Source organism: Lepidothrix coronata, unplaced genomic scaffold, assembly GCF_001604755.1.
Source record: "Lepidothrix coronata isolate B3197 unplaced genomic scaffold, Lepidothrix_coronata-1.0 Scaffold100, whole genome shotgun sequence".
Lineage (NCBI taxonomy): Eukaryota > Metazoa > Chordata > Aves > Passeriformes > Pipridae > Lepidothrix > Lepidothrix coronata.
The window spans coordinates 1,791,623-1,818,936 of NW_016690280.1; the positions used below are offsets into that span (position 1 = coordinate 1,791,623).

At 45.8% G+C, this 27,314-nt stretch overlaps 2 protein-coding genes across 4 annotated transcripts; both read right to left on the reverse strand.

Annotated features, from left to right (window-relative positions):
* Positions 1-27,224, reverse strand: LOC108501253 (sulfate transporter-like). The gene is made up of 5 exons (XM_017822954.1): positions 27,207-27,224; positions 7,872-7,968; positions 5,129-6,926; positions 3,662-4,295; positions 1-2,858 (listed from the first exon to the last, which is right to left on the reverse strand). Exons 4-5 carry the CDS (start codon positions 4,280-4,282, stop codon positions 1,260-1,262), a joined length of 2,220 nt encoding a protein of 739 aa, XP_017678443.1. The 5' UTR covers positions 4,283-4,295; positions 5,129-6,926; positions 7,872-7,968; positions 27,207-27,224; the 3' UTR covers positions 1-1,259.
* SLC26A2 (solute carrier family 26 member 2) lies at positions 11,515-27,314 on the reverse strand. 3 transcript variants are annotated; one of them, XM_017822955.1, is made up of 4 exons: positions 27,207-27,263; positions 26,103-26,106; positions 21,789-22,442; positions 11,515-19,536 (listed from the first exon to the last, which is right to left on the reverse strand). In XM_017822955.1, the coding sequence occupies exons 3-4, from the start codon at positions 22,428-22,430 to the stop codon at positions 18,031-18,033; spliced, it is 2,148 nt and encodes a 715-aa protein (XP_017678444.1). In that variant the 5' UTR covers positions 22,431-22,442; positions 26,103-26,106; positions 27,207-27,263; the 3' UTR covers positions 11,515-18,030. The 3 variants fall into 3 exon arrangements, with proteins under 3 accessions (XP_017678444.1, XP_017678445.1, XP_017678446.1); XM_017822956.1 differs by lacking the exon at positions 26,103-26,106 and having other exon boundaries at positions 27,207-27,314; XM_017822957.1 differs by lacking the exon at positions 27,207-27,263 and having other exon boundaries at positions 26,069-26,340.

The following is a 27,314-nucleotide window of genomic DNA, read 5'->3' on the forward strand; positions in this document are numbered from 1 at the left end:
CATACACTTTATTTACAACAGTCTCCTGTCCCTGGGCTTCCAAGCTACAGTTCCCTTCAGAGGAAGGTGCTGCATTGCTTGGATGAGGCCAGAGGAATAGTCGCATAGAAATATTTAACATAGAAGGTGTTTTTACAGATGGAGTTAGTGGAAGAAAAGCTATTCTGGGACTTGGCAGTGCTGTGGAGTCTTCAGAGCTTGGAGCACACACTCACCCCTGGGGTGCAGCATCAGGGCCAGCAGGATGCTGCCTGTCCCTGTCCCAGCCCAGCAGAAAGGACAGGTACCCGTGTCCAATATGGAGCTGAGGCTCCTCCAGCTGCACACCTTGAAGTGCTGGAGGTGTCAGAAAGCCCTGCCCCACTGCTGGGAGTGACAGCTCCACGTCTCCTGCTGCAGGCAGGATCCAGCTACACACGTGGATGTGCAGTGCAGGTAGCACAGATCCTGCCAGGCACTGGGAGAACTGTGGCTCTTGCAGGCTGTGGCACAGGTCTCCTGATTTACAGTTTATGAAGAGCAGCTGGTGATCTCCGGTACCTTTTTTTTGGGGGGGAGAAAATCTGTAATTTCAACTGTGGAATACTGACAGAGAGTGATGATGTCCCCTCTCAGTGTCTCTTCTCGAGGCTGAACAGCCCCAGCTTCCTCAGCCTTTTCTTGTTAAGAGAGATGCTCCAGTCCCTTCATCATCTCCGCAGCCTCGGCTGGACCCACTCCAGGAGCTCCATGTCTCTCTTGACCTTGCCTGCAGCTCCTCTTTCCTTTGTCTTAGTGTCCCATCTTGACCCTGTGGCTGCCCCATCCCTGGAAGTGTTCAAGGCCAGGTTGGACGGGGCTTGGAGCAACCTGGTCTAGTGGAAGGTGTCGCTGCCCATGGCAGGGGGCTGGAAGGCGATGACCTTTAGCTCCGTCCCCCCCAAACCATCCCGGATTCCCCGAGCCCGCCGGGGTTGCGGGAGGCGGCCCCGAGCGCGTCTCACTCGCGCCCCCCCGCGCCCCCGCGGGGCAGTGCAGGGCGGGAGCGCCTCAAACGCCGCCCCGGCTCTCACCGGCACGACGGACCCCAAAAACGCCTCCCGGACGATTTACCTGTTGCCAACCTCTCCTCAAATCTCTCCCCCTGTCCTTCTGCCGCATGCCCCTGCTGGCAGATCATCACAAGTCTCTCCTGCGCGCTCTGACTGCACAAAGACTGAAGCTGCTCTCGAGTACGTACCAAGCCCTTCCCCGTTAGAAATCATTCCCCACACAGAGGTCTACAAAGACGCCTGGAAGTTCAGGTCTTCGGAGTCCAGGAGAGCATCCTGTTTCTCCTTGCTTTCCTCCTGGTGCACATGGTACCACCGCTCAGCAAACTGCACTGCATCATGGACGCTGTGGAAAGCCAGCTGACCCTCACTGCCTGTCTCGCCAGCCCAGCCTCCCTCCCGGAGCCGGTGGCGGATGGAGGGGTTGCAGTTGGCCAGGAGTACCTGGACACCAATCTTCTTATAGTCATGATATGTCTCCTTCAGCACAGAGAGACCCACAGTATCTATGAACTGCATTGCCCCGCAGTCAAGGATTAAGGTGTGCATATCTATGGAGGGAGGACAGGCATCTGCTGGAGGCTTCTCAGCCCTTTTCTTGGCCTGTTTCAGGCAGTCAAACCCAGTGCCCAAAAAGCTCTTGCTGTTGCCTGTCTCTGTGTTTGCTGGGGCCCGCACCCTTTGGTGTTTAGCAGCCAGCAGAACAGGATTTACCCCAGTTCTCTGGTACAGAACAGTCTTGAAATAGTCCTTGTTGGCGTAGTAGAGGGACGACTCGAAGCGGAAGATTTTGATGTTGGCGATGCTGCTGAGCTGCTTGTAAGTGGACTGGTCCTCGTAGATCTCCGTGTTGCTGACCTTGCCCAGGAGCATGGCTCTGGGTCTCTGCGTGCGGAAGATGATGCAGAGCAGAGCGAAGCAGACGCCCACGAGGAGCCCGATCTCTGTGCTGATCAGGGTGGAGCACAGCATGGTCACCCACCACACCACCGTGTCCAGCCTGCTGAGCCGCCACATCCGGGGGGTGTCACGGAACTTCCTCAGGCCCCCCCGCAGGTTGACGATGGTGACCACCCCCAGGATGGAGGTCTGCAGCGAGTAGAAGAGCGGGGCAATCCACAGCAGCACCAGCAGCAGCACCAGGGAGGTGACCAGGCTAGAGACCTGGGTCTGGGTCCCCGTGGACTCCTTCAGCAGAGTCTTGGTCAGGGCTGCAGAGCTGGCGAAGCAGTAGAAGAAGGAAGGGATCAGGTTGCACATGCCAATGGCAATCATCTCCTGGTTGGCACGGACAGTGTAGCCATGCTTTTTGCCAAAGATTTCTGCCAGGGAGATGGTCATGGCAAAGCCAATAACAGCAATGGGCAGAGCATCAATTGCCAGGCTGGAAAACAGGCTTATATCTGGTAGAGTGGGTTTCCTGAAACCAGTGGGGATATCCCCACAAACATCAGAATTGTATCGCGTTTCAAAGTTGAAGTAGTGAGATACGACTGTGGCTACAATGACCACCAGCAGCTCTATGGGGAACGGGGCCTTCATCTTCTCCTTGTACCGGTCATTGATCTCCTTGACAGGCACTATGATGGCCAAAGCAACCAGGCTGGTGACCAGGTCACAGATGTTGGTGTTCTGAATGTATCTGAAAAGGTCAACCCAGGTCAGGATGAATGATCCCACCCCTTCGTGACGCGGGATTTTCAGTCCCAGGAGATACTTCATCTGGGAGGTGATAATGGTGAGGCTGGAGCCAGTCACAAAGCCACCAAGGAGAGGTTCTGACAGGTAGACAGCCACAAATCCCAGCTGTAAAACCCCCAGCAGGATCTGAAAAGCAAACCAGCCATACCTTTAGCATGGATGAGAAGGGCTGAAAGAGGTCAGTTTGCTTCCAGTTTAGCAGCTTTGGCTACTCTGTCTGATGAGCATTCAGCGTGAGGCAGAGGACTTTGTCTTCAGTAGTTAATCTGGCATATGAAAAATTAAAGAGACCTACCTCTAACACCTGTCTGTGGCTATAGGGATACCATGCAAAGAAGCCTACGAGGTCCCTGCTACTTCCTCCTTAGAAGCAATAAGGGCACATGGTTAACACTGAGATTCCAGGCAGAAGCCCCACCAAAGGAGCTCTGAGTATCACTCAGTGGCATAAAACCATTGTGATGCTCTAAATTTTAGCTGTCCCAGTGAAATAGCCTGGAGTTGTTCAGTGACAGCTAAGCCCAGGCAGTGGGGACACTGCCAGGGAGCATGGCAGGGTCCTTGAGGGTGGCTCTTGTCAGCCCCAAATCTGCTCTAAGCTGCCCAGGTCTAGGACTGGGGTGGTGGGAAGGTGGTTCACAGTTCCTCTTCTCCCTTGCTGTGTCTGATCATGAGGATGTGTTTCAGACACATTCAAGGATCTGGGCTATCACATGGGGGAAACAAAACTCCCCACTCAGCTGTGTTTGCACATTTTAAAATCACTACATTCACAGGGAGTCAAGGATGTTGGGGTCTAGTCACACCAGGAAATGTTTCTCACAACGTACAAGTCCAAACCAAGACTGGAGCTTAGAGATCTTAAACTCAGAGAAATTCCTATCAGGAAAAGGACAGGGAGGAAACAGCACAAGAGCAAACAATCGTACCTGGTAAATGCCAACCAGAAAGCTTAAGGAAAGGGCCACGGTGATGGCGTAGCAGCTCCTGTCGCAGGCGCCCGTCCCGTTGCCGGCGGAGGTGGCGTTGCCCGGCAGTGGGGAGCTGTCGGAGCTGTCGTCGCCGTACCCCGCGAGCCGCAGGTGCCGGTTCACGCTCTGCCCCACCAGCAGGCACAGCACCCCGAAGGAGCCCACGCAGTTGTGCCGCGAAGTGGCCACAGCGACGTAGATGATGCTGCAGAAGAAGTTGGTGTAGAGCCCGTAGATGGGATCCTGGTTGGCTAGGAGGGAGTAGGAGACAGACTGCGGGATGGTGACTATCCCCACCAGGAGCCCAGATATGACGTCCCCAAGCAACTGTGTCTTGATGTTGTAGCGGGGGAGCCAGTCCAGCACTGGGAACAACCGGCACAGGAAGGTGATGATGGTTTGACGATTGCATGTGCAGACCTCTCTGGCTTTCTTTAGGATGAGTTCCTTGGTGCTGAAGTCTGTGGGCTCATACTCCTCCAACTTGACGTGGATGAAATGGGCAGGAGTCTCCTGTGGCACTGGGGAGCCCAGTGTGTCTTTGCTTGGTCCGGACTTCTGGCAGGACGTGTCCTCCATGGCACCAGGAGAGCTAAGCAGGAGAGCAGGCAGTCATGAAGGGCTGCAGTCATGTACACAATTTGCTTTGCTTAGCTCCAGGCCTCATGCAGATTGCATGGATAGATAAATAAATAAATAAATAAAGGAAAATAACCTCAGACAAACCAAACAGAAAAGCACTTTCCCATAGTTCTGGTTGATTTATTTATAGTCATTTACCTGATTAACCACAACCTTGAGCCTATGGTTTAAATACATTCATGCTGGCACAGGTGCCCACATCAGGGGCAGAACTACAGAGACCCCTGTGCTCCTTCCTAACATACCTCTTGTTTTGAAACACGACAGCAGAATGGGTTAAAATCAGACAATATTATTTCACTGAAACTAAAACTCCTTCAGGAAGTCTGTGTTTCTTAGTGGCACTTCTACTTAAGCAAAAACTATTTTGAAAATGTTGAGATATTCCAAGTGATACTTTTAGGAATGCAGCATGTGAATAAGGGAGGTAATTTGCAAAATAATTTTTCCTTCAACACCACAAAATTGTAAATTACATTGCTGGCTTGCACCAAACATGCACATCACAGGGGCTCCCATCTGCAGAATGAAACCATCCTACTTTTTCTATCTGGTTAAGTAACAGAGACACTTTCCAGAGCTCATCCAAGCTTTGCAGCCAAAATGCACCTGCAACAAAATGTACCTTTTTGTCAAAACTGAACAGTACACACAGAGAAAAATGTTCCTGAGAGGAGACCCAGAGTGACTGTAGTTCGGAAATTGAACTGGGATGATGAGAAATCTCATTCCCCTGCCCTACACATTCATTTCACACCACTAGTCCCAGCCCAAATCTCTTACCTCTGGCTGCCAGGAGACACAATGGTAGTTTTCTTACTACCCGGAGCTTCTCCACCTGTGGACAGACCTGTCTCTACCTTGCAGCACACCCTGAACAGAGGAGGCACAAGGCTGACAACTGTGAACCTGGACCATGTGCTGCTTCTCTTGAGGTCTGAGTTACTCAGCCAAGCCCTTTTATCTCGCTCCAGCCAATGAAGACAGTGCAGCGGGACAAAGAGAGCTGTATTTTGAAAACAAACATTATTCTGAGATAGTATTTTTGATAGAAACTTACTCTGGTCATGAAGAATAATTGAAGGGGTTGACAAAAGTGCTCCTGCCAGATTAAAAGTATTGCTGGTATCCTGAGAAGTGTTTGCTAAACAAGGGGAACAATGAAAAGAAACCTTTCTGCTCTGGCTCTGTATGAACTGAATGAACACAAGTCCTGCTGGGCTTCTCCACTCAGGTTTTCATCTATTCTGGACAAGCTTTTGTGTCAAAAAGCAAAACTTGTTCCAGAATGACTTTTCTGTCCTTGTAGTTCTTCCACAGCACCCACCACAGAGGCTCTGTAAAACAGAGGTTTGTCTGCACAGACAGCAAAGGTGTGGTGACACAGGTTATTTCTAGGCAGACAGGAGGACTCAGTATGTATGAAATTTGCACAATCCACATTTTTCGCATGCCTTTTAGAGACCAGCATGGGTAACAAGGGATTTTACTGCACAAAATAAGCACAATTCAGCAAAGTGCAGGGTTGGAATTTTTTTGTATGTAAAGGTGAACAACTGCACTTGCAGCCAGGAAAAAAGGGAACGTCCCATCATCCTGAGTGGAAACAGCAGCCTCATAAATACCAGCTATGACTGTTCTGCCCTTATGATCCCTGCCAACAACATACATCAGATCCACACCCATTCCTCTCATGCTCCCCTCCTTCTTTTCCATCTCTTTTTCACCAACCTAGTCTCTTAGATTTTGTTGGATATGCCATTGCCCCATGTAGCTGGATAAATGCCTGGAAGTCAGGCAGCTTGGCCTCTGCCTCTGCTCCTGGCACTGACTGTTCTGGGACTGGGGAGAGGGCTGAGAGCCCAGGGCATTGGAGAGATGGTGTGGGGTCTGGAGAAGTGGCATTTTCACAAGGTTTTTATAGAGATGCTGTGGAGACACCCTGAGGGAAGAGAAGGGGAAGACCAGCATTCTGACCTACATTTATCTCATCGGTGGCAGTCTGTATCTCAGTAATTAGAAGTAAATAAATAAGAAACATCCGTGCTCTCTGGCAGCAGAGAAAATGAGAGCACATGGCAGGGAGGCAGCTGCTCAATGTATTTACCTATTTATACAAATTCTTTATTCTCTGTCATTCCTCCACAGCTCACGTATTTTAAGGTGCATTGTTGATAACTCCTTTTTGCTTCTCCCAGTAACAGACTGTATCTTTCCTTGGCCTTGTCTTTCTTCCTGTCCTTAAAAGATGATCCTTTCATATAGCTTGGTAAGCTTTGATATAGCCATGGTCTTCCACATCTCCAAGGTAGAGGCTTTCGTAAGCAGTTCTTTTTCCCATTCCTTCTGTCTCCAAACCTCCCCAGCCATCCTTCTTTAAAATTTTTTTCTCCCTTTTCTTACATGTAAATTCCCCATTGCTTTTGTATACTTAGCTTTAAAATATTCCATATTTTCCCTGCAATTCTCAAGCTCCTTGTCCCAGCTGGCTTTCCAATGTGTTTGGCTCTCTGCATGGTCTTCTCTGTGCTGGAAATTCCAGCTGTGGGCACTGAGGAGAGGCCACTTTCTGTTATCCATCCTGGCAGAGAGGATGTAAGAACACACTTGGTGACACTGTGCACATCCCTGAAATCACTTTTACTGTATGAGATGAGGCAAGGGCAGAAACTGCAAACACTTCACATTTGCTCTGGAAAATGTGTAGCAGAAAGCTTAAAAAAAGAAACCCACAACAGAACTTCAGGTGACCTTGAGCTGGCCAAGGTTGTGCTGCCTTGCAAAGCAAGGTCACTACAGCTGACTGCTGAAACTGTTTGTTTTCAAATGCATCTTTCAGGGTTATTCTTTGTTGCCACTATAAACTCATCTAACTGTTTAGCTCCATCCTGGGCAAGGCTGGGCTGGACACATGGTTTTATCTTGAACAATGCAAGTGCAGACAGGACGTTGCCTGGCACTCTCTGGTTTTCAAACAGGAATCATGAAATCCAAGTTTTCATTCCTGGCATGGTATGTGACCAATTTAACACCCATCTATGCCACAGCCACTGCAGCCAGCTGGACACAGAGCAGTGGAAACAAGCTCCAGGTACAAGGAAAATGCAGTAGTGGCCCGTTGCAGTTTTCTATCCTAAAGTTAAAAAAAAAAAAAAATTTCTGGGTCTTTGATTGTTATTCAGGCATTTTGCAGTGGGCAAATGTAGCAAATTCAAGTCTCTGCTGGTGTGCCAATGCATCACTTTTGTTTTACAGGACAAGCTGGCATCTCGTTTTCTTTGGAACAGAGCTAACTGCACTGCACAAGGGTTTTTGGTTTGATTTAAGGTTTGTAAATATCCTTATGACTATTTGGCTTCTGAAAGCCTTTGAAGTAACATCCTACGTGTCTTGGCTTCATAAACAGGCCATAAACTGGTAGTACATGGATGCACCCCACTGCTCCCTATTATTCAGATCACATGCAACTTTATTTAAATAAAAATGATAATGGTGCCAGGTATCTAAGACAGATGCTTTTCCTTACCTTCAGATTTGGGACTTGACAGTATTTTCAGATGGCTGTTGGTTCAGTTCTGCTTGGAAACGTATTTTCAATACGTAGACATCTGCAAAACATCATCCTTTTTAAGGAAAAAACAAGGAAAAGGGGACAAGCTCAGAATTGGTCCCACTGCTGAGATATGGCAAAATGCAACAAAGGCACCTGAGGACAAAAAAGCTGAACAGAACCTCTCCAGTAGTTTCTTGGGAAGCGATTATTCACATTTCTGCAAGAGACAACACGTCCCAGAAAACAGAACAGCTTTTGCAGCCACCTGTTATTTGGCAGGGCAGTTTGTGCTACCATGCAGGGGGCACAGCAGAGCTTGCAGGACAAAGAAAACACAAATATTGTGAGGCCAAAAGTGTCACTGACCCTTTGATTGCACGTGGAAATGCAGTCACACCACTCTGAGATTTGAGAGGGGCCAAGGAACCTACAAATAAACACTGATAAAGAGCATCTTCGCTCCTAGAAGATGGAAAAAAAGATCACTTCCAACCACATCAGCTAGAGGATTCAAGGAGCACTCCCCATTTATGTAACAGGGACGAAAAGCATTCCTTGGCAACTTCTGCAACACTTTGTTGCTGTCTCCATGTTTTTGCCTGCACAAAAATGTCCAGTGCTTTTGACTCTTTTCCAAATTATCAAGCTAATCATTGAATGCTATAAAGGATCTGCAAACAGATTAAACTGATTACAGATAAATACAGTGCAATAAAAACTGGAGACACATTTCTCTCTCATACTGAACTGGCATTCAGCCCAGGCTACTTGGCATTATTTAGGGTGGTGAGGCCCTGGCACAGGTTGCCTGGAAAAGTTGTGGCTGCCCCATTCCTGCAAGTGTTCAAGGCCAGGCTGGACTGAACTCCGAGCCACCTGGTCTAGAGGAAGGTGTCCCTGCCCATGGCAGGGAGGGGGGACTGGATGATCTTTAAAGTCCCTTCCAACCCAGTAAAGAATTCTTTCCTAATACCTAATCTAATCTCCAGCTACCTGCTGTGTGACAACACTGGATCTGCTATGATACTTCAAACAGAAGGAGAAGCTTTTTCCCACAGCTCAGAGGTCGGGACAGACTGTCACAAGGTGTGGTGGGAGTCAACAGGTTCAAGAAAAGGGGTTGGGAAGCTTCATGAAGAAGTGCTGAAAAAGCTCTAACAAAGGTCTCAGTGCTCAGGAAGTTTCTAACCTGCTGCTTTCCAGGTGCTGGGAGGGCTTTGCATGAGCTGGACTCCTGGACACTTTTCCCAATGAGACTCCAATCAGGCTGTGACCTTGAAGATGGGGCTGGAGAGGTCCCATCTAGTACAGGAGCATGTATGGCAAGAATTTGTTATTCTCAGGTAAGGCAGAGCTTTAAACAGCACAGGTAAAGGGTGCTGCTGACTGAATCTGGTCATCTCAGCTCTGTATCAGCAGGAACCAGACTCATTTTGCTCCAGGCAATGCCTGTCCTGTGCTTTTCAAGAGAATGCTCCTGCAGGCATTCCCCAGAATTGAGTGCTCCTACTATGTTGGCATCACAAAAATTGCAGCATGTGCTCTGAGGTCTCCTAAGGTAAAAGGTATCCTCAGGTAAAAGCTGAGCCATGCTGGGTCATGAATATCTTTTCCATAATTCAAGGACATAGTATGCAAGACATAATGTTCACAGTAACTGCTCAGAACTGCATGCAGAGCTGCTCTCAGTTTTGCTCTGACTCTTACTGGCCATGACCTGAACAAGGCATATAACCTGGTATACAATCACAGAATCAAAGGGAAGGGACCCACAAGGATCATCAAAATCCAGCTCCTGGCCCTGCCCAGGACACCACAACAATTCCACCATGTCCCTGAGAGCATTGTCCAAACATTCCTTGAGCTCTGGCAGCCTTGGGGCCATGACCACTGCCCTGGGGAGCCTGTTCAGTGCCTGACCACCCTCTGGGGGAAGAACCTTTTCCCAATATCCAGCCTAACACTCCCCTGAGACAGCTTCATATTATGTCAAGTAACAGTGAAATACATGACAGCAATTTCATAAGGCTCAGTATGTAATACCAGGCCCTGTAACTACACATATTGCAAAGTACAAGTAGCATCAAACTTGACCAACTCTGTCATTTCTTTCATTTTAGGAATATGGTCCTGACCCACAGGAGGATGCTGCTCCCTGGTACATGGCACATCACTGTCACCACATTGCTGATTACCTGTTATTAATCCTGAAACAAACCACAGCTGGGTTGCACAGAGCAGCAGGGTCAGAACAAGGTGAAAGCCACGAACCATCAATCAGTGCCCTGGTTTACGTGGGCAGGGAACCTCCCTGAGTGCCTATGTGTGTGCAACATGGTGTGGGAGAACAGAGCACACAGCTGTGTGTACACTGCATTGCAACAGGGACCCTGTCAGGGGAAACAGGGACTGAGGACTCACCAAACACATGTGGCTCTTCTTTCCAAAAGTTATAGCTGCAGCATCGTCTGAGGCAGAGCAGTGGATATTGCCTAATGAGCTTCAGGGAGGCTTCTGACACCTTCTCTCAGCAAACTCAGGTAGTGTGGGTGGGATAAGCGGACAGCGAGGTGGATTGAGACCTGGCTGAATGGCAGATCCCAGAGGATTGTAATCAGGGTCTAGTTTGGAGGCCTGTCACTAGTGGTGTCCATCAGGGTTCAGTACTGGGCCCAGCATTGTTTAACTTACTCATCAATGACTCAGATGAAGGGGTCAATGCCTCCTCAGCAAGTTCAGTGCCACAAAGCTGGAGGAGTGGCTGATCCCCCAGAGGGCTGTTGCAGCCCTTCAAGGGACCTCGAGAAGTTGGAGAGACAGAGACAGGCAGAGAGGAGCCGTCTGAAATTCAGCAAGGGCAAATGCCTGCACCTGGGGAGGAACAACCCTGGGCACCTGTACAAGTTGGGAGCTGACCTGCTGGAGAGCAGCTCTGCAGGGAAGGACCTGGGGGTCCTGCTGGATAACAAGTTGTCCACGACCAGCAGTGTGTCCTGGGGGCCAAGGCCAATGGTATCCTGGGGTGCATTAGGACGAGCATTGCCAGCAAGTCAGGGAGGTGATCCTGCCCCTCTGCTGAGCCCTGGTGAGGCACATCTGCAGTGCTGTGTCCAGGTCTGGCCTCCTCAGGACAGCAGGGATATGGAACTCCTGGAGCAGGCAGAGCAGAGGCTGTGGAGATGATGAAGGGATGGAGCATCTCCCTGACAAGGAAAGGCTGAGAGAGCTGGGGCTGTTCAGCCCCGAGAGGAGACACTGAGAGGGGACCCCATCAATGTCTGTCAGTGTCTGCAGGGAGGGGTCAGAGGATGGACCAGGCTCTGCTCGGGGGTGCCCAGCAATGGGACAGGAGGCAACGGGCAGGAACTGGTGCCCAGGAAGTTCCACCTGAACATGAGGAAGAGCTTCTTTACTGTGCAAGCGACAGATTGTCCAGAGAGGGTGAGGAGTCTCCCTCACTGGGGATATTCCAGAACCATCAGGAGACAATCCTGTGCCATGTGCTCTGGGATGACCCTGCTGGAGCAGGGAGGTGGGACCAGGTGATCCACTGTGGTCCCTCCCAACCTTTACCCATCCTGTGATTCTGTGATCAAGCACACATCCAACAACAGAAAAAAACATAAATACCATATTTTAATTGTGATAAAGAAACCCAATGATTTTACCATATTTGATAGAAAATTCTCATGCTAACAAATCTTCTACAATGGCAATAAGGCACATTAGCATTTAAAAATAACAACTGATACAGCTCAGACAGAGACACTGTAAAGGAGAGCCAACACCATGCAGAGGACAGACACCAGAAATGACATCAGAACACAGATGACTACTGAAAAAATAAAACTGATGCCACCAAATAAGGGGATTTTTTATAGATATTATATGACTTTCCCACATTTTATTCAAATAACACATAAACTATTCTGTAAATTGGTCAGCTGACCAATGTGATCTGTTCCAGTTCTGAGGTCCTGTTGGCAAAGTTTGCCATTTCGTTTGTTCTGCAAAAAATTACATCACAAATATCTAAAATTATTCTGAATTTAAAATAATTCAACAAATCATACCCCAGAATATACCAAGGTACTAGAGATGATGGTCAGGGACAGAAGACTGATGACTCATGCTTTTCAGAAAAAGTGACATTTTACCTCTCCTTAACCATGTTTCAGCTGCATTTCAAATATACATAAAATTTACTTCTTTAGGTAAAAAATCAGATATCAAAATCTTGGACCCAAGTTCCGCAAAGTTTGTTTCCTATCTTCTCGTGGAATATTGGGATCATTTGGGAGCTGGACTAAGAGCTAAGTGCTTTCAGAGCTGGAGAGAGCTGCAATTCAAATATTTTTAGCAGTAAATTTGATTTACTGATTGAATGGAGATTTGATTCTCCATTCAATGCTGAAATATTTTGTGCATTTGCATATTAAAGAATACCAATATGCCTCAGCTTATAGATCTCTAGAAAATAAAATAGAAAGGTACTAATTATACTATGAACTAAATATATATATATATATTAAATATTTGCCATTTTACCTAATGAGAGGCCTCATTTTTAGCATTGCAAGGAACTCAAATGAAAAAGCAAGACTCAGAATTATTTGCACTTCAGGCAGAATTTGACTGAAATGGTAAAGATCAGGTTGATTTTCACATGAGCAGTTGATCCTACAAAGGCTTATGAACATGATGACCCAGTGCAAGTAATTCTTGGGATTTACCAAGGTCATTCACAGTGCAAAGTCTGCACTAAAGACATGACTCCCTTTGGCTATGCCAGCAGAGAAATGCAATGCCCTTCTCGTGTGGAGAGTTATATCAATACTGAAGTCTCACAACAGCATCCTACACTGAGACTCAGCAGAACCAATTAAGCTACACAAAGTACCTTGTATGGCACGAGCAGCAGATGAATATTTGCATCACAGCTTCACTGGCTTAGCCATGTCAATGAAAAAAAAAAATTAAAAATGTAAATCACCTCAAGCATTTAAATCACTTTTCTAAAGCATGTGAAAAAACTCCCCACAACAGAAGATAATGCCCTGAAAGAGACTATTTTCCTGAAGAGTTTCACCCTCAAACAGATCTAGGACCAAGCACAGGCAGGGTTCAGGGCCAACCTCAGCACAAGGCTGTGGGAGGCAGTTGGGTATGGAGGAGCTTAAAACCCCAGTGTGGCAGCCAGGATGTTTTCCTGCCTGCAGTACCTCACCTCTGCTTTTCAAACCCATCGTCAGTGGATTTTAACGTCTCTTGACAAAATCCAGCAGGAGTGAGCAGAGACAAAAGCATGGCTGTGGGCTTTCTCCCAAGAGAGACAGCCTTCCATGGGCATGGAGCAGTCGTGGCAGCTCTGCTGCCCTGCCTGGGAGAGACTGAGATTAAAAACAGACCGAAAAAAATAACCATGAAACCAGAAATCCCTTACATACATATCTCAGGACAGTGACTGAGGAGGAACTGAGCAGAGCACTGAGGAACCAGGTCCCGTGCTGTTATTACACTCCCTGTGGAGAAAGGCACAGGGCTGCACAACACCATGTCCCAGCAGCCCCATAATAAAGATATTAAAGGTTAATTTGTCATTCCTGGACAGCACCAACAGTTACACAAACCCTCTCCCAGTCCCAAACCAGGCTGAGGCTCCAGCATGGGGACACACACAGAAGTGCTCCCCTATCAGCTGCCCACAGCCCCCTTTCTTCCAGTCCCAGCACCCACAGGATTCGTGGGGTTTTGGGGTTGTTTTCCTCTCTCTGTTCAGGAGCTTTAGCCTTATCAAAAGATCTGCCATGAAAACTGAGCAGCAGGTCACATGTAACAGCAACACACACAAAAACAATGATTCTTCTATTTACAGTCAACTATATGCAATGTCTTGCAGCAAAACACAGAAAGAAGTATCAAGAAGTTGTAGGTGGGTCTTGCAGTGAATTAGGAACTGCAATGGCTCACAAGGAAATCAGGATCACTAAATCACACAATGTCATTATGAATCCAAAAATAAGCACACAGCAATGCCTTTCCCTGTTTTGTGAAGTGGACCTAAAATGGTTTTCATGTCAAAACACTCACACAAGTGAAGCATTTATTAGTGCAGCTGCCACGTTAAGAGGAACTGACACTACTATCTATAGCAGCAACACACGAGGAAAAAAGAGCCTGACATTTAGCAGGAGATTGCTAAAGACATTTCTAGGAGTCTTTAGTATAGCTGAGGCTGTGAGTGTTAATTTCCATAATGCCATGTTGTTGTCATTAATGAATGTGCTAATGATCTTGTAATTCTTCATTTAGAGTGATAATTGCTGATTAGTACCTTTGGGAATGGAGATAAAATTATTTATACCATCTTCCAGTCTAGCTTGGGGTTCTGAAGTTTGCACCTGGGAGGAACATTCCAGTTCTGGACAGATGCATAAATCCAAACCCAATTGTTCTGAGAGTCCCTCTTCCCATAGTTTACATTCAGCTGTGAGGTAGGGACGAGAGAAGGCATAGGAGAGAAGGCAGTGAGATTTCCCCTTAAAAAATCTAGTACATGTTCTCCACTGTTCATTTAGAACAGGAGAAGGCAGAAGAGCCCTTTCCAGGACAGAAGCAGGAGTATCACAAAAGCATAACTGGATATATACAGCTGCTGCAACCATCACACAGCAGTAAAAGATACATATATATATATATATATAAATATATATATATATATGTACACACACAAATATACACATACACATACAGATGTGTGTATGGATATATATGAAATTCCTTTATAAAACAAATTCTTTCGGGCAATAGCTTTCAATCAGTGGTCCCTGATTCCTAAAGATGAAATTGGATTACTTTAAATGGTCCATAAACATATTCAAGCAAAATGTGCTTCTTGCCAGTAGGCTTAAATCAGATTCATGTCACTGCTAAAAAGTTATTCTAGGTCTAAAAGGAAATGGCTGAAATCCACTATTCTAAGAAATTCCAGCCATAATAAGATCTAATCTTCAGTTAATTCCAAAGGATTCTATTACACTGAACTGTCTGGCAAATGGCATTTATTTTGGTTCCCTTTTAAACAGGGCAGTGTGCATTAATATAGACTTATTAATACTATGACCTCTGGATGTTATCTTAAATAAGAACATTATAAGTTTTTCTTTGGGTTGCCTGGCTGGTTTTGCTGTTGCATTTTAGTTCTTGTGTTTTCCTTTATGGAATTTGGAAGCTGCATTGCCAGTTATGGCTGTGCAAACAGCACTGAGGACAAATACAATGTGCTCTAGTTAAACATAAATCACTTCAGTGTATCTTTTACCTATAATGTAATTTAATTATTGGGAAAATCAATTCATAGCTGTTTTATTGTGCTTCTATGTAAATAAATTCCTAGGAGCTACAAATACCCATTCTGCTAGATGTGGAAAGTATTAACATTAAAATTAACACTGCTATTCCTCCCTTCCTGACACAGGTAGAAATGGATTTGAAAAAATATCACTTAATAAATAAAGGTTTTCCCCTTCTCAGTTAGAATTTGGCTACACAAATCTGTGCATGGTCACAGATCAGAAGATTTCCACCTGGACAGCATGGAAGGAGTATGGGAGAGAGGGAAAGAGGAAAGAATCACCCAGAGAAATTTCTACTTGACTTCTGTCCCACTTGTGGCTGACCTGCCTTTAAGTCTCCTGGCCAGCTGCTCCTTCCTCCTCTCCCTCTCTCCTGCCCATGCCTGAGAGAAAAAGGAGTGAGAACAAGTAGCTGCAGGTAGGCAGGAAAATTACAATAACAACATGCTGTAATTTTTCATCAGGGCTTTAAGTGTTTCTAGAACCGCTCTGCCCTCTGGCAATATAGTAGTTAAAATCAGCATTTAGACATTACACTGAGGCTTTTGTTCAAAGTTCCAGAGATTCTGTGAACAAACTGTGTTGAAGAGGGACTCCCCCTCAAGCCATGGCCCCCTGTGGGGACCAACCTTCCCACCCAGGGTCTCTGATTGAGAACTCAACACAAACCAGGTTTGGTTAGGAACTAAAGCATAACTTCCATCCTGCACTAACTGCACTCACTGCTTTTATACAGCTCAGGCTAATCTGCTCTGGTAATGCCAATTCAGTAATTACGATTACCCAAACTGCATAAAGGATTCTTAGCCCAGAATAAAAAAGTTCATGCAGAAAAGGAAAAAATTCAGCAGAATTTGGGATTCATCTCCTTATAAACAAGCTTCGAACAGAACAATAATTGTGGGGTTTGAATACTGCAGAAGCTTTAGGATTTTCTCTCTGATACACAGAGGCTTCTTTCTTTAACAGTGCCAGTTCCAGGACATGGAGTGCACAGATCTCAGCTATATGCTCCTTTTCAATATGTGCTACAGCCACCCCTCCCTCCCCCAGTATTTCTATAGGCTGTCATGATGTCCTAAAAAAATGTAGCATGTTCAGTTAACATATAAAGGACTCATCTTCCTGCTGTCTCGTCCTTCTCTTGAGGTCCCACCTCCTAGAGTAGAGTGTTACGTGACATTCAGCTTTCATAGAAAGAAGAGAATAGTTACTGGTCCTTGATCAGAAAAAAAAAAGAAGAAAACAGTCTAAACTCAAAATATATTCCTATTTAGTAAACGTTTCACAATTCATATTGCATTTTATGCCTTTTTTGACTCCTGACTTATTATTTTGGAATGATTAAGGATGAGAATATTGTCAGTAAACAGCACCTTTCCCTTTTGAAAGCTGTGAAGCACCTACAATTCAGACTGTAAACTCCCCTGGGAGAAAGTACCATCTTCCAAAGATGTACTGTGTGCTGTGTATAACTGGTACTCAGCAAAAACTGTTAATCTCTCCATGCTGCCTTCATAATTGTATTCTATCACTGTAAGGAAAGAGAACCTCTTCCCACCCAGTGCTTGTATTTCAGCATGAAGAACAGGCACTCTTCTCTGTTCTGAATAATTTAAAATACAATTAAAAAGTTCCATTTACACTGGCCTGGTGAAACAAAGTTCAGTAAAGACTTTTCTTGGCTCCTTTTCCAATGACTGTATTTCTTGGTCTGTGCATCCCCCTTGCATAAAGTCCCTGGCAAAGGGTCTATAGTCAATGAAACCTGCATTCACACCCGAAGTCTGTGTGACATGAACACATTTGGACAGATGTTGGATAATCTATTTGGCCCTTTCCATTTTGGTGCCCGTGCTGCTGTTTGCCTGGCATATAAAACTGCCTATAAGGGACTGTTTTCTGTGGAAACTCAAGAACTAGATATTTTCCATATCTAATGTCCACAATCCTAAAGAGCTCCTAAATATTAGGAAAACAACTGACTGACCATAAAGATGAACCAGACTTCTAAGCAGTCACCTCTGAATAAAAATCATTAAAATCAAACTAGAGAGGTAACATTTCCATAGGCACAGGCACATAAAGGCCTGGAAAAATAAGATAACCATGCCCCCGTGGCCTGGCTGCATTAGGAGACAGTGCCAAAGCCTCTGGAGGTGATAGGTGGTTAGAAGCTATTCATGAAGATCTTTTCATGCATGTTTAGATTTGATTTATCTACCTGTTATTTACCTTCAGGAAGGTTAAAAAAATCAAACACCGCACAGTAAAGACCAGACCAAAAAGTCCCTGTCAGTCATTCCTTAGCAAACATAAGGGTGTGGAGATGGAAAAGCAATGCCAGAAGGAGGGACAAGAAACGAGCTGCTTTGTTCTTCAGCTGGACAGGATGACCAGACTACTTTAGAATCCTACCCCATCCATAAAGACAGGGTTGAAACAAAGACTTCAATGCTGATGATCAAAACTTAGAGGGGAACTGAGACACTGAAAGTTCAAAAGAGAAGAGAAAGATGAGATGAACAACCATATGAAAACTCTTAGAGTCACAGATTAGCCACATTCAAGCTAAGAATTGCCTTCGTTCAGTACCGCTCATTGGATCACTACACCTGGCAGGCAAATTTAAAGCATGTAAGCAGACTGCACAGCAACCAGCATGCTAAGAACCACCCTGCCCTTTTTATCTGAGTGCACATATATTGATTGCATAGATATACAGACCCACAGACACTTTTTCCCAGGCTTTGTTCCAACTTGCTGTCTTTCCACAGCTAGTCCTTAGAAGCACTGGTCCCACTGTGTCCCTGGGTGCCCAATGCAAAGTCCACAGCCTGGTGCACACTGTGGAAGAGAAGGTGGTCCTCCCCCTCTTTAAAGAATTCCCCTCGGATCAGGGAACTCCTCACTGAAGGATTGCACTGGGCCAGGAGCACATGGACATCTATCTCCTTGTAGTCCTTGCAGACCTCCTTGAGCGTGCATATTCCTGCCGTGTCCAAAAACTGCACTGCACAACAGTCAATCACTATTGTGTGAAACTCCAGAGGTTCAGACACAAAATCCATGGAGATGCTGGTCTGGTTGTCACCAGAACCCACCTTTTTCTCCCTAAGCATTCTTTTTGCTGCCTTTTTCTTTGCTGCCTTCACCCAGACTGGGTTGACCCCAGTTTGCTTGTACAGGGTGGATTTGAAGCACTCCTTGTTGATGTAGTAGAGCGGGGCTTCGAAACGGAACACCACGATCCCTGGCTTGGTTTGCAGGTTCTTGTAAGCAGAGAGGGACTCGTAGGTCTCGGACTCTGCCACCCAGCCAAGCAGAGGTGCCTCCGGCCTCTGAGTTCGGAAGATGACGCAGAGCATGGAGAAGCAAACACCAACCAAAAGACCGATCTCGGTGCTGATGAGTGCTGTGGCTGCCATGGTAACTCCCCAGATCACTGTGTCCACTCTGCTCAAGCGCCACATTTTCGGCAGGTCCCTGAACTTCCGCAGGGCTCCTCTGAGGTTCACGATGGTTATGACAGCAAGGACACATTTCTGAAGGGAATAAAATAAAGGTGCAATCACAAGGAGGACTAACAGGATTACCAAACTAGTCACCATGCCAGAGACTTGTGTCCTACAGCCTGTGGACTCCTTGACAAGAGTCTTGGCAAGAGCTGCGCTGGTTGTGAAGCAATGGAAGAAGGAGGGAATGATGTTGCAGAAGCCAATGGCATACATTTCCTGGTTGGCCCTCACAGAGTAACCATGCTTCTTGGCAAACATCTCCGAGAGGGAGACTGTGATGGCAAAGCCAATGACAGCGATGGCAACAGCATCCAAAGCCACATTGGGAATGAGGGTCCAGTCTGGAGCGCGGGGTGGCAGAAACCCAGTTGGGATGTGCCCAGAAATGCTCGAGCCATAAGTCTCTTTCAGCTTCCCAAAGTGAGATGCCAGAGTAGCTGCCACAACCACAACTAGTTCAACTGGTATCGGAGCCTTGAGCTTGGATTTAAAACGTTCATTAAGCTCTTTGGCTGGGATAAGCACAAGAAAGCACAAGAAGCTGGTGATGAGATCACAGATGTTGGTCTTGTGTATGTTTTTGAAGATGTTTATCCAGGTGACTATGAGAGAGCCAACGCCTCCACTCCGTGGGATGTCCAGGCCCAGGAGATACTTGACTTGTGAGGTTAGGACGGTGTAGGAGGCGCCCGTGACAAATCCACTCAGCAACGAATCGGAGAGGTACACTGAGACAAAGCCCACTTGAAAGAAACCCATGGCCACCTGGAAGGAGTCAATCACACACAACAGATTAGGACACAAATCTTGGGGATTTTGTCTGTGTGGGGCTCTGGAGGGAGCTGCAGTAAAATAAACCTACTGTGCACGGCCCTGGAGGACAAGGCGTCGTCTGAGCATGGAGAAAAGAGTCTCCAGCAACCAAAGCAGGCTTTTTTTGGGGGGGTCTTCATACTCTGGACCTGTGCTTATTGTTTGCTCATGGGTCCAGCTGTAACTGCTGGTTATCCTGGTGGGGAAAAAAGACAGCCTGGCAAAAACCGCCACATTTGAAATACTGACTGCTTTTTCCATTTCTCTCTCAGTTCTTTTAACCTCTGTGAACTCTGCAGGGATCTAAAAACTTTTCTAGTGGCCTTTGTCTCTCTTACACTGGAGTTCACAGCCTGCAATAAAACCACAGCTTATGGTGTAACAGCTGTCCTTTGCACTGCATAAGGTTTAGTGCATCTGACTCAGTATATGAGCTGCAAAATCCTGTGATGCAGATCATATAAACAGAGATAATTTTTTAAGTGTCTTGCCATTAATCTTTATTAATGCTATTTGAATGGACAAATGTCTTTCATTGGAAAGACTGGTTTTATGGATACCTACTCTACACATGCCTCTTCACACCTGGTAAATGTCCCTTCCTCCCCATCACACTTCATGCCAAATGGAGAAAGGACCTTCTCACAGCAATTTGGCAGAAACATTTTAATTCCCTGTGCTGGCCAACGGGGCTGTCTACACTGTTATCTCAAGACTGTAGGTCAGAACTTACAGGTATTAAACTTTCAGAGGTGTTAACTTGATATATCCCCTTAGGTAGTTAAGGCAAAAAATAAAGAAGGCTGGGATTTCCATGAGAACCATAAAGTACTACTGAAGAGAAGGTAGGACCTGTACTGACAGGAAATCAGCTCAGAGCCAAGCTCTAAAAAAAAAAAAAAAAACCAAAACAAAAACAAACAAAACACAATTCCCTTACAGCCTTGGTAATTAAATTAATTCAAGGTTTTTCTAAGTGTAAAACATTAACAATAATTGGCATAACCTAATTATGCTGTAGGCAACTGGTGTGAGAAGACTTGCTTTTTATGATTTGATTGTACAGTTTCTGCTACAAAGAACATGTGATTTCGGTTGGAGCTTCAAAAAAAAATTTGAGGGTGTGAAGACCTATTGGTTGGTCTTCAGGGAGACAGCAAGTAGAATATGCCTGACATTCAGAGGGACTGAAGATAAAGTAATCTAACTTCTTCATATAAAGAAACCTAATTGTACTTATACTTGCAAAGAATATTAAGTGCAATTCACAACTCCAAAACTTCATCCATGTGATGAAAAACAAAAGCCAGTGCAGATCAGGAGGTCCAGGATATTTCTGAAATTGCTCAACTTGAACTTGTAATACAAGAAAAAGTTCCAGATTGTGTCTAAAATCAGTGTTTTAGAGTATCACAGCTGTGTTTCTTTTCCCCTCCCATACAGTTTAATTAGCTATCACCCCGGACATTTAAGAACAAATGAATGTAAACTCACAAACTCAAATACCACAGTTCTGCAGTACCATTAAAACTAATCCCATTCTGGTTAATGCATGACACTCTAAAACAAACATACCTGCTTTAATTTCAGCAAGCAGTGAATTCTAGTAAGTAAGTAGAGATGGACTGGTAAAATATTGTTAATATATTTTTATATGGTAATAATTTGAAGTTTCATTTCAAATACAATGTATCCTCTCTCAGTACTATCCTTTCCATACAGTGGCATTGTTTTGACTTTAAATGGGCAAACAGCAAAGTTTTACAAGCACAGTGATAAATAAAAAGAAACTGGAGATCCACTTTTTTTTTTTTGTTAAAAGGCAAATAATTGAAGTCTGGAATTAAGAGCTGATGCACATTTTGGCCCAATGAAATGGGGGGATAAGCTATAAGCTAGAAAAAAAAAATAAAACTTCAGGCCACAGTAAAGAAGGTGGTGAGCAGACTGTGAGAGCAGTAGGTGGGGTGTGCAGGTCCTTGCAGCACACAATAGAAGGAATGAAAGCCCAAAATGCTGTTAAAAAATGGAAAGCACCCAGAGGAGTTTCCTGCACCACAGTAACTCTAGCCCTCCCCACATCCACTGCCCTGAGACACAGACTGAGGACACGTGCAAACCCAGCAGGGTGTTCACGGGCACAACCACCTAAAGAAGAATTATAACTGTTTCCACATCATACCTGTTTGTCCACCTCCTCTTACCTGATAAACTCCAGCTAAGAAGCTCACGGTGACTGCCACTGTAATCGCGTGGCAGCTCCTGTCACAGAGCAGCTCCTGCCATGTGCCATTCACTGGTGAAAGGGTGGTGTTCACACGTGCTGCTGCACCTGGGGGGACGCTGAGCACAGCTGGTTCCATGTCATAACCAGCTCTCTCCATTTCACGATCCACCACTTGCCCCATCATCAGGCAGGTCACACCGAAGATGCTAACCGAGATGTGGCGGGAGGTTCCAAATATGCAATAAATAAGGCACGCAAAAAAGGACGTATAGAGGCCATAAATAGGCTCCACTCCAGCCAAGAGAGAATAGGCAATTGACTGTGGGACTAGTAAGACCCCCACGATCACCCCGGACATTAAATCTCCCAGGAGATCCTCCCTTAGTTTGTATTTAGGAAGCCACTGTAAGATGGGAAAGAAACCAAAAACCCAGTCTTTAACTTTGGTTGGAGTGCAGCTGCAGGTTTTCTTTGCTTGCTTAACCACCAGAGCCTTCATGCTCCTCTTCTTCTCTTGGGGTTCCAAGAACATTCTGTGATGGAAACTGCATTTGGCATCATCTCCTTCCAGCCCCTCAGTCACTGCATGGATGTTGTTGGTTTCTGTCATTGCTGCCATCGCAAGGACTTACTAAAAACACAAAGAAGGACCACCTGCATTAAACCATAAATGAATGTACTCTGTGAGACATTTTTTAGAGAGTGAACACTATTTATGGAAAGTAAGGGCTGAAAGTGTTAGTTCAGCAGAGAGAAAGCAATTTCCAAGCAATTTGGGAAAGATCCTCCCCATCTTATCCCTGTTAATCAAGGAATGACCTTTCCTAGGAGGGAAGCTGATATCCCCTAGAATACACCTGCTGCTGGCAATGTTGTGAAATGGAAAGGAATGCAGCAGCACTGCTCCTCTGGGAGTCTTCCTTGAGAAAATCTTTATCTGCAGCCTGTTTCACCATGCAAAGACAGACACAGGGTTTATTGTAGTCCAACAGAAATTTCAATACAGTTGCTGAAAATTAACTAAAAATGGTATATTTCTAGCAATGTACAGCTTGGTCTAAATCTCTTGTGGATTATTTTTTTTTAATGCAGTGATTGCACCTGCCAAATACTGTAAAGACTTGTTACCTGAGAAGTGGCATTATTTCAGCCAGGGACACACTGGGGGGAAAAGAAGTGTTCTTCACGCCTTTTAAAAGCTGGTTTTTCAAGTAAATTACAACCGACTAAAACAATACACACCAGTGGAAAACCTATTAATGGGCACAAGGAAAGATAAGTGGAATACTACCACTAGAACTTGTGCTCTGTCCAAGCTGTCCACAAACAGTAAAACAGGGTGTTTATACCAAAGCACATTTAATACTGGAAACATACTGCCTGACTGTAAAAGAGCACAGTCTTGATAAGATAAGCTATAATGAAAGTTGACAGTAACAAGTGATTGTCAGCATTTATACAGCACTCCCATTTCCAGAAAGCATCCAGAATCCTCCAGAAAACTCTTTCAGCCACAATACCTGCTACAACCAGCATTCTCAGGTTGATAACTTTCAGCCAGAAACCCACTGGCCTGGTGCTACAGTGGAGTCAAGGAGAGAGACAGCAAGAGAACCCTGAAAAGTCTCACTGCCAGGCTTCCCTTTCGACCACTGCAGTCCCAGAGTGCCAGTAACAACCTACCTCTTACGTGCTACTTATGTCTCCTCTGTGCAGCGCAAACATCAAACTACTGTCTGTGCAGTGTTTACCACTGAATTAATTACCAAATTGCTACTGGAAGTAACAGTGCTGAGGATGCCACAGAGTCTGCCTCGAAATATGTTCACTTAATCACTATTTCACAACTAGACATAAAATCACAGAATTGTAGAGTCATTCAGGTTGGAAGATCCCTCTAAGATCACTGAGTCCAACCATTCCTCCAGCACTGCCAAGTCCCAACAACCCATGTCCCCAAGTACTACATCTACACATCTTTTAAATCTCTCCAGGGATGGTGACTCCACCAGTTCCCTGGGCAGCCTGTGCTAGGGCTGGACAACCCTCTCAGTGAAGAAATTTTTCCTAACACTCACTGCTACTGTCACTTCAGTGAGTCTCTCAAAAACATGGGAGGGGAGAAATGACAGAAGTGAATTTGTGTGGTGCTTAAGCTAACTTCCCTTGTCTAATGCTTTCCAATTCAGTATCTTAAATGTGTTTTAGAATAATCAGGGGCTCAGAAGAGCCATGTGAAGAATCAGGATCTTTACAAGGAGGAAACATGCACTGCAAGACATTACGTGCTCAAAATGACACAATGATCACGCTTGGAGGAGATCCCCCCCCTACCTTTCAGGTATCTAATCTCACCCACCTTTACAGGACTCCAGAGTGTGCTCAGGGATAATTTACAGCACTCACAAAACTGCCCCCAAATACCACACAGTGAGAATGAAGTATTACAAAAGCCTGTGTCTGCTCTACTCTGCTTAAACACATTCCAGAGTTGTATTTGCTCAAGAAGTTTTATTCATTTTACAAGCACAGACTTACAAATCAAAAAGCTTTTCACTCACTCAAAGCTCAGCAAATCAATACTGTAAAAGTTGAGGGGAAAAAAAAATCACCTCACACTACCTTTTATGTGTAGCAAATTATTTGGATGAGTTTGATTTCTAGATTTTAGTGATGAAAATCCTCCTGATTGCACTCTCCCTCATGCAGGACTTGTAGACAGCTCTTTTAAACCTGGGGTTTTCTAATGTGCCAGGGAACTCCAACACAAAACCCAGACAGCTCGGATTAGTTCTGCTGTAAAACATTTGTGTGGTAGATGATGCCTGGGTTTTGGTCATGTCCAGAAAGCAGAGAAATGTTCTAAGTAAAAATCTCTTTGGCTACGAACCTCTGAGCATATACTGAGTCTTTGTGTTGACTTGCATGACGGCTTTCTCTACGTGGCATGAAAAGGGCCTTTCATCACACAGTCCCTGCCTCTCCTCATGTCAGGATAAAAGGAAATGACACAATTTCTAACCCCCCTTTTCACCCTCAGTGTTGCTCTGTGTTATTTTTATAACCGTTAGCCCAAGCTTGCCTAAGAAAACTGGATTTTATTCCTAAACATAAAAAAAAAAAATAGAAAACCCCATTAGTTTAATGGATAGGACACTGAAGGATATTCTGTATATTTAGATGGGAAAAGGAGCCACTGTGTTTTTTATTTTGAAAGCTGCTATTTATGTACAACTTCATATGCCTAGAATTCACTTTTATCAGTTCCTTTTGGCTTGAGTAAGGTCTTCAGGGTGTGTCTGTTTGCCACAAACTTTACTCAAGATAAAAAGAAAAAGACTACAACACAGAACTGAGGGATTTTCCAGTCTCTCTCTGTTATAAGTGACTGCCAGTCACTTATCAGTGACTAAAGATATGGGGAGGTTCTGCAGTTCTGGAGATCTGATGACTTTTACAGACTCTTTCTGGAGCCCATCTGGGCCTTTCTTTCTGATCCCATGACATAGCAGAGGTGAGCTACCACCTGCCTGGCATCTGTCTTTGGGGGAACACAACCTGCAGCACAGGGCTGGCTTCCACATTCCTCTGTCACAGATCACAGTCACTTGACAGTAAGGGAAAAATTGATTGTGAAGCTCATTCACCTACTGAAATAATGTACTACAAGCTTAAACTGAAGATGTGAGCATCTAAGAGTAGAAACTAAATCAAAGGTTAATCAGAAGTATTCCTTCTCAGTTTTCCAGATTATTTTTCTACATTTCATGTGCATGAGTTGACACTGTATGTGATCACTACCCACTCTCATGTACCTGTTCTGCTAGACATGAAAAGTTAAAAATGAATGTATAAACACACGATCTAAAGAGACATGAACAATTCCTGAAGAGCTGTAAAGGAGAAGCAGGTGAATCAGAAATCAATGAACTGAACCAGAGCTGGGCTACTACTATGGGTCCTTTGAAAATCTCCCCCTAAGAGTATAAAAGGAGAGCATATCACAATATTTTGACAAGTAAATCTCTGACCTTACTTTTGTTGGACAACAGCCTTTTTCAAATAATGTCTTAACTATTGTGGAGCAACAAGGAAATTCAATATTGCCATGATAACACTGAGATAAGCACTGGAACAGCACTGTGTGCACCTTGGAATTTGAAAAAATACTTAACATCCTCCAACAAAATATTCAAGCCACGAACATTTACTTCAACAAAGGTCTTAAAATAACGTGAATACCAAAAAAAGACATACCATGTTTAAGCAATACATTTGGGAGCAGAACGACCTTACTTTTGGCACAATAACCACCAGCTGTTCAATCATGCGGGAAAACCTGCAAAGCCCGACAACAAAACCTCGCTTGTGTGAAATATGTAATCTCCTCCTACTTCAAATGTCGGTTCTCCCGAGCAGCAGCAGCGAAGCTGCTCACCAGCATCTCTGGGGAAGATCCCACGGAATCGGCAGCCCCGCTGGCAGCCAGCCTTTCCAGAAGGTCATCTCACCTCCGAGAGCAGCTTGTACGAGTGTGTTGGCTGCTCTGCCCTGCCCTGTGTGAAGCAGATCCCTCCTGCAGACCAGCCACAGCCTCGCACAGTGCTCCAGCAGGTTCCATCCGAACCGGATTTTTTACGGAGACTTTGCTAAGAAGTACTTCCACCAAGTCAGGGCCCTCCTCCCGCCCTTACCGTTGGCAAGCAGAGGTGAAGCACTGAAGAGCTGCTGTGTTGGGCGGTGAGGAGGATGGGCGGTGGGAGAGCTGCCCAAAGGTATTTCCTGGGGCAGTGGCCGCCAGCTCAGCTGCCCACCACGGCCCCAGCCCAGCTCCATCCGCAGGGCAGCAGGGAGAGAGCCCGTCCGGCTCCCGGCGGAAACCCACGCACTGGGATCGTGCTGGGTAACGGCGTGCTGACAAGAATGCTGTTTGTTGAGCTGGCTGGGGTTTTTTTATGTTAACAAAACCCTGCAAGAAGAAGAGACACCAAGAAGAACCCCACACGCTGTTTACACTCCTGAAACTGCGAAGTTTTGCTGAGAGCTCGTGTGTCGCTCTGGGAGCCAACCAACCAGCAACTTACGCTGCCGGGAGGGCGAAAGGGAAGTAAGACACAGCAGCATTTTAGTTTGTAAAGCAACATTCACTTTCACCCGCAGGGTCCCGAATACAACATTCACTTTCACTGCCTTCACATCCAGCCCCTCCGCTCCCGCCTCGGCAGGAGCTCTCGCTATGGACCCGCGGCTTCCATCTGCCGCTCTCCTCCTCTTACCCTGAGGAGCCGCTCCCAGGGGGGCTGTGAGCAGCAGCCGAGGAGGGTCCGCAGCCGGACGCCGCTGCCGCCCCGACCCCCTGCCCGGCCCGGGCCGCCTCCCCTCCCTCGCCACTCACCGCGGGGCCGCCGGCGGTTCCTGCAGACCTCGGGCGGGTGGGACCGACGGACAGACGGACAGACGGACCGACGGACGGTCGGACCGAGCGCGGCGGCTGCCGGCGGCA

Bases quoted from the DNA above. Each gene is read 5' to 3' on its own strand.
- SLC26A2 (XM_017822956.1), bottom strand. From the start codon at position 22,430: ATGGCAGCAATGACAGAAACCAACAACATCCATGCAGTGACTGAGGGG. The intron at 19,537-21,788 runs GTAAGAGGAGGT...GACTCCTTCCAG, and splicing joins TCTTAGCTGGAGTTTATCAG to GTGGCCATGGGTTTCTTTCA.
- LOC108501253 (XM_017822954.1), bottom strand. From the start codon at position 4,282: ATGGAGGACACGTCCTGCCAGAAGTCCGGACCAAGCAAAGACACACTG. The intron at 2,859-3,661 runs GTACGATTGTTT...TTTGCTTTTCAG, and splicing joins TTCTGGTTGGCATTTACCAG to ATCCTGCTGGGGGTTTTACA.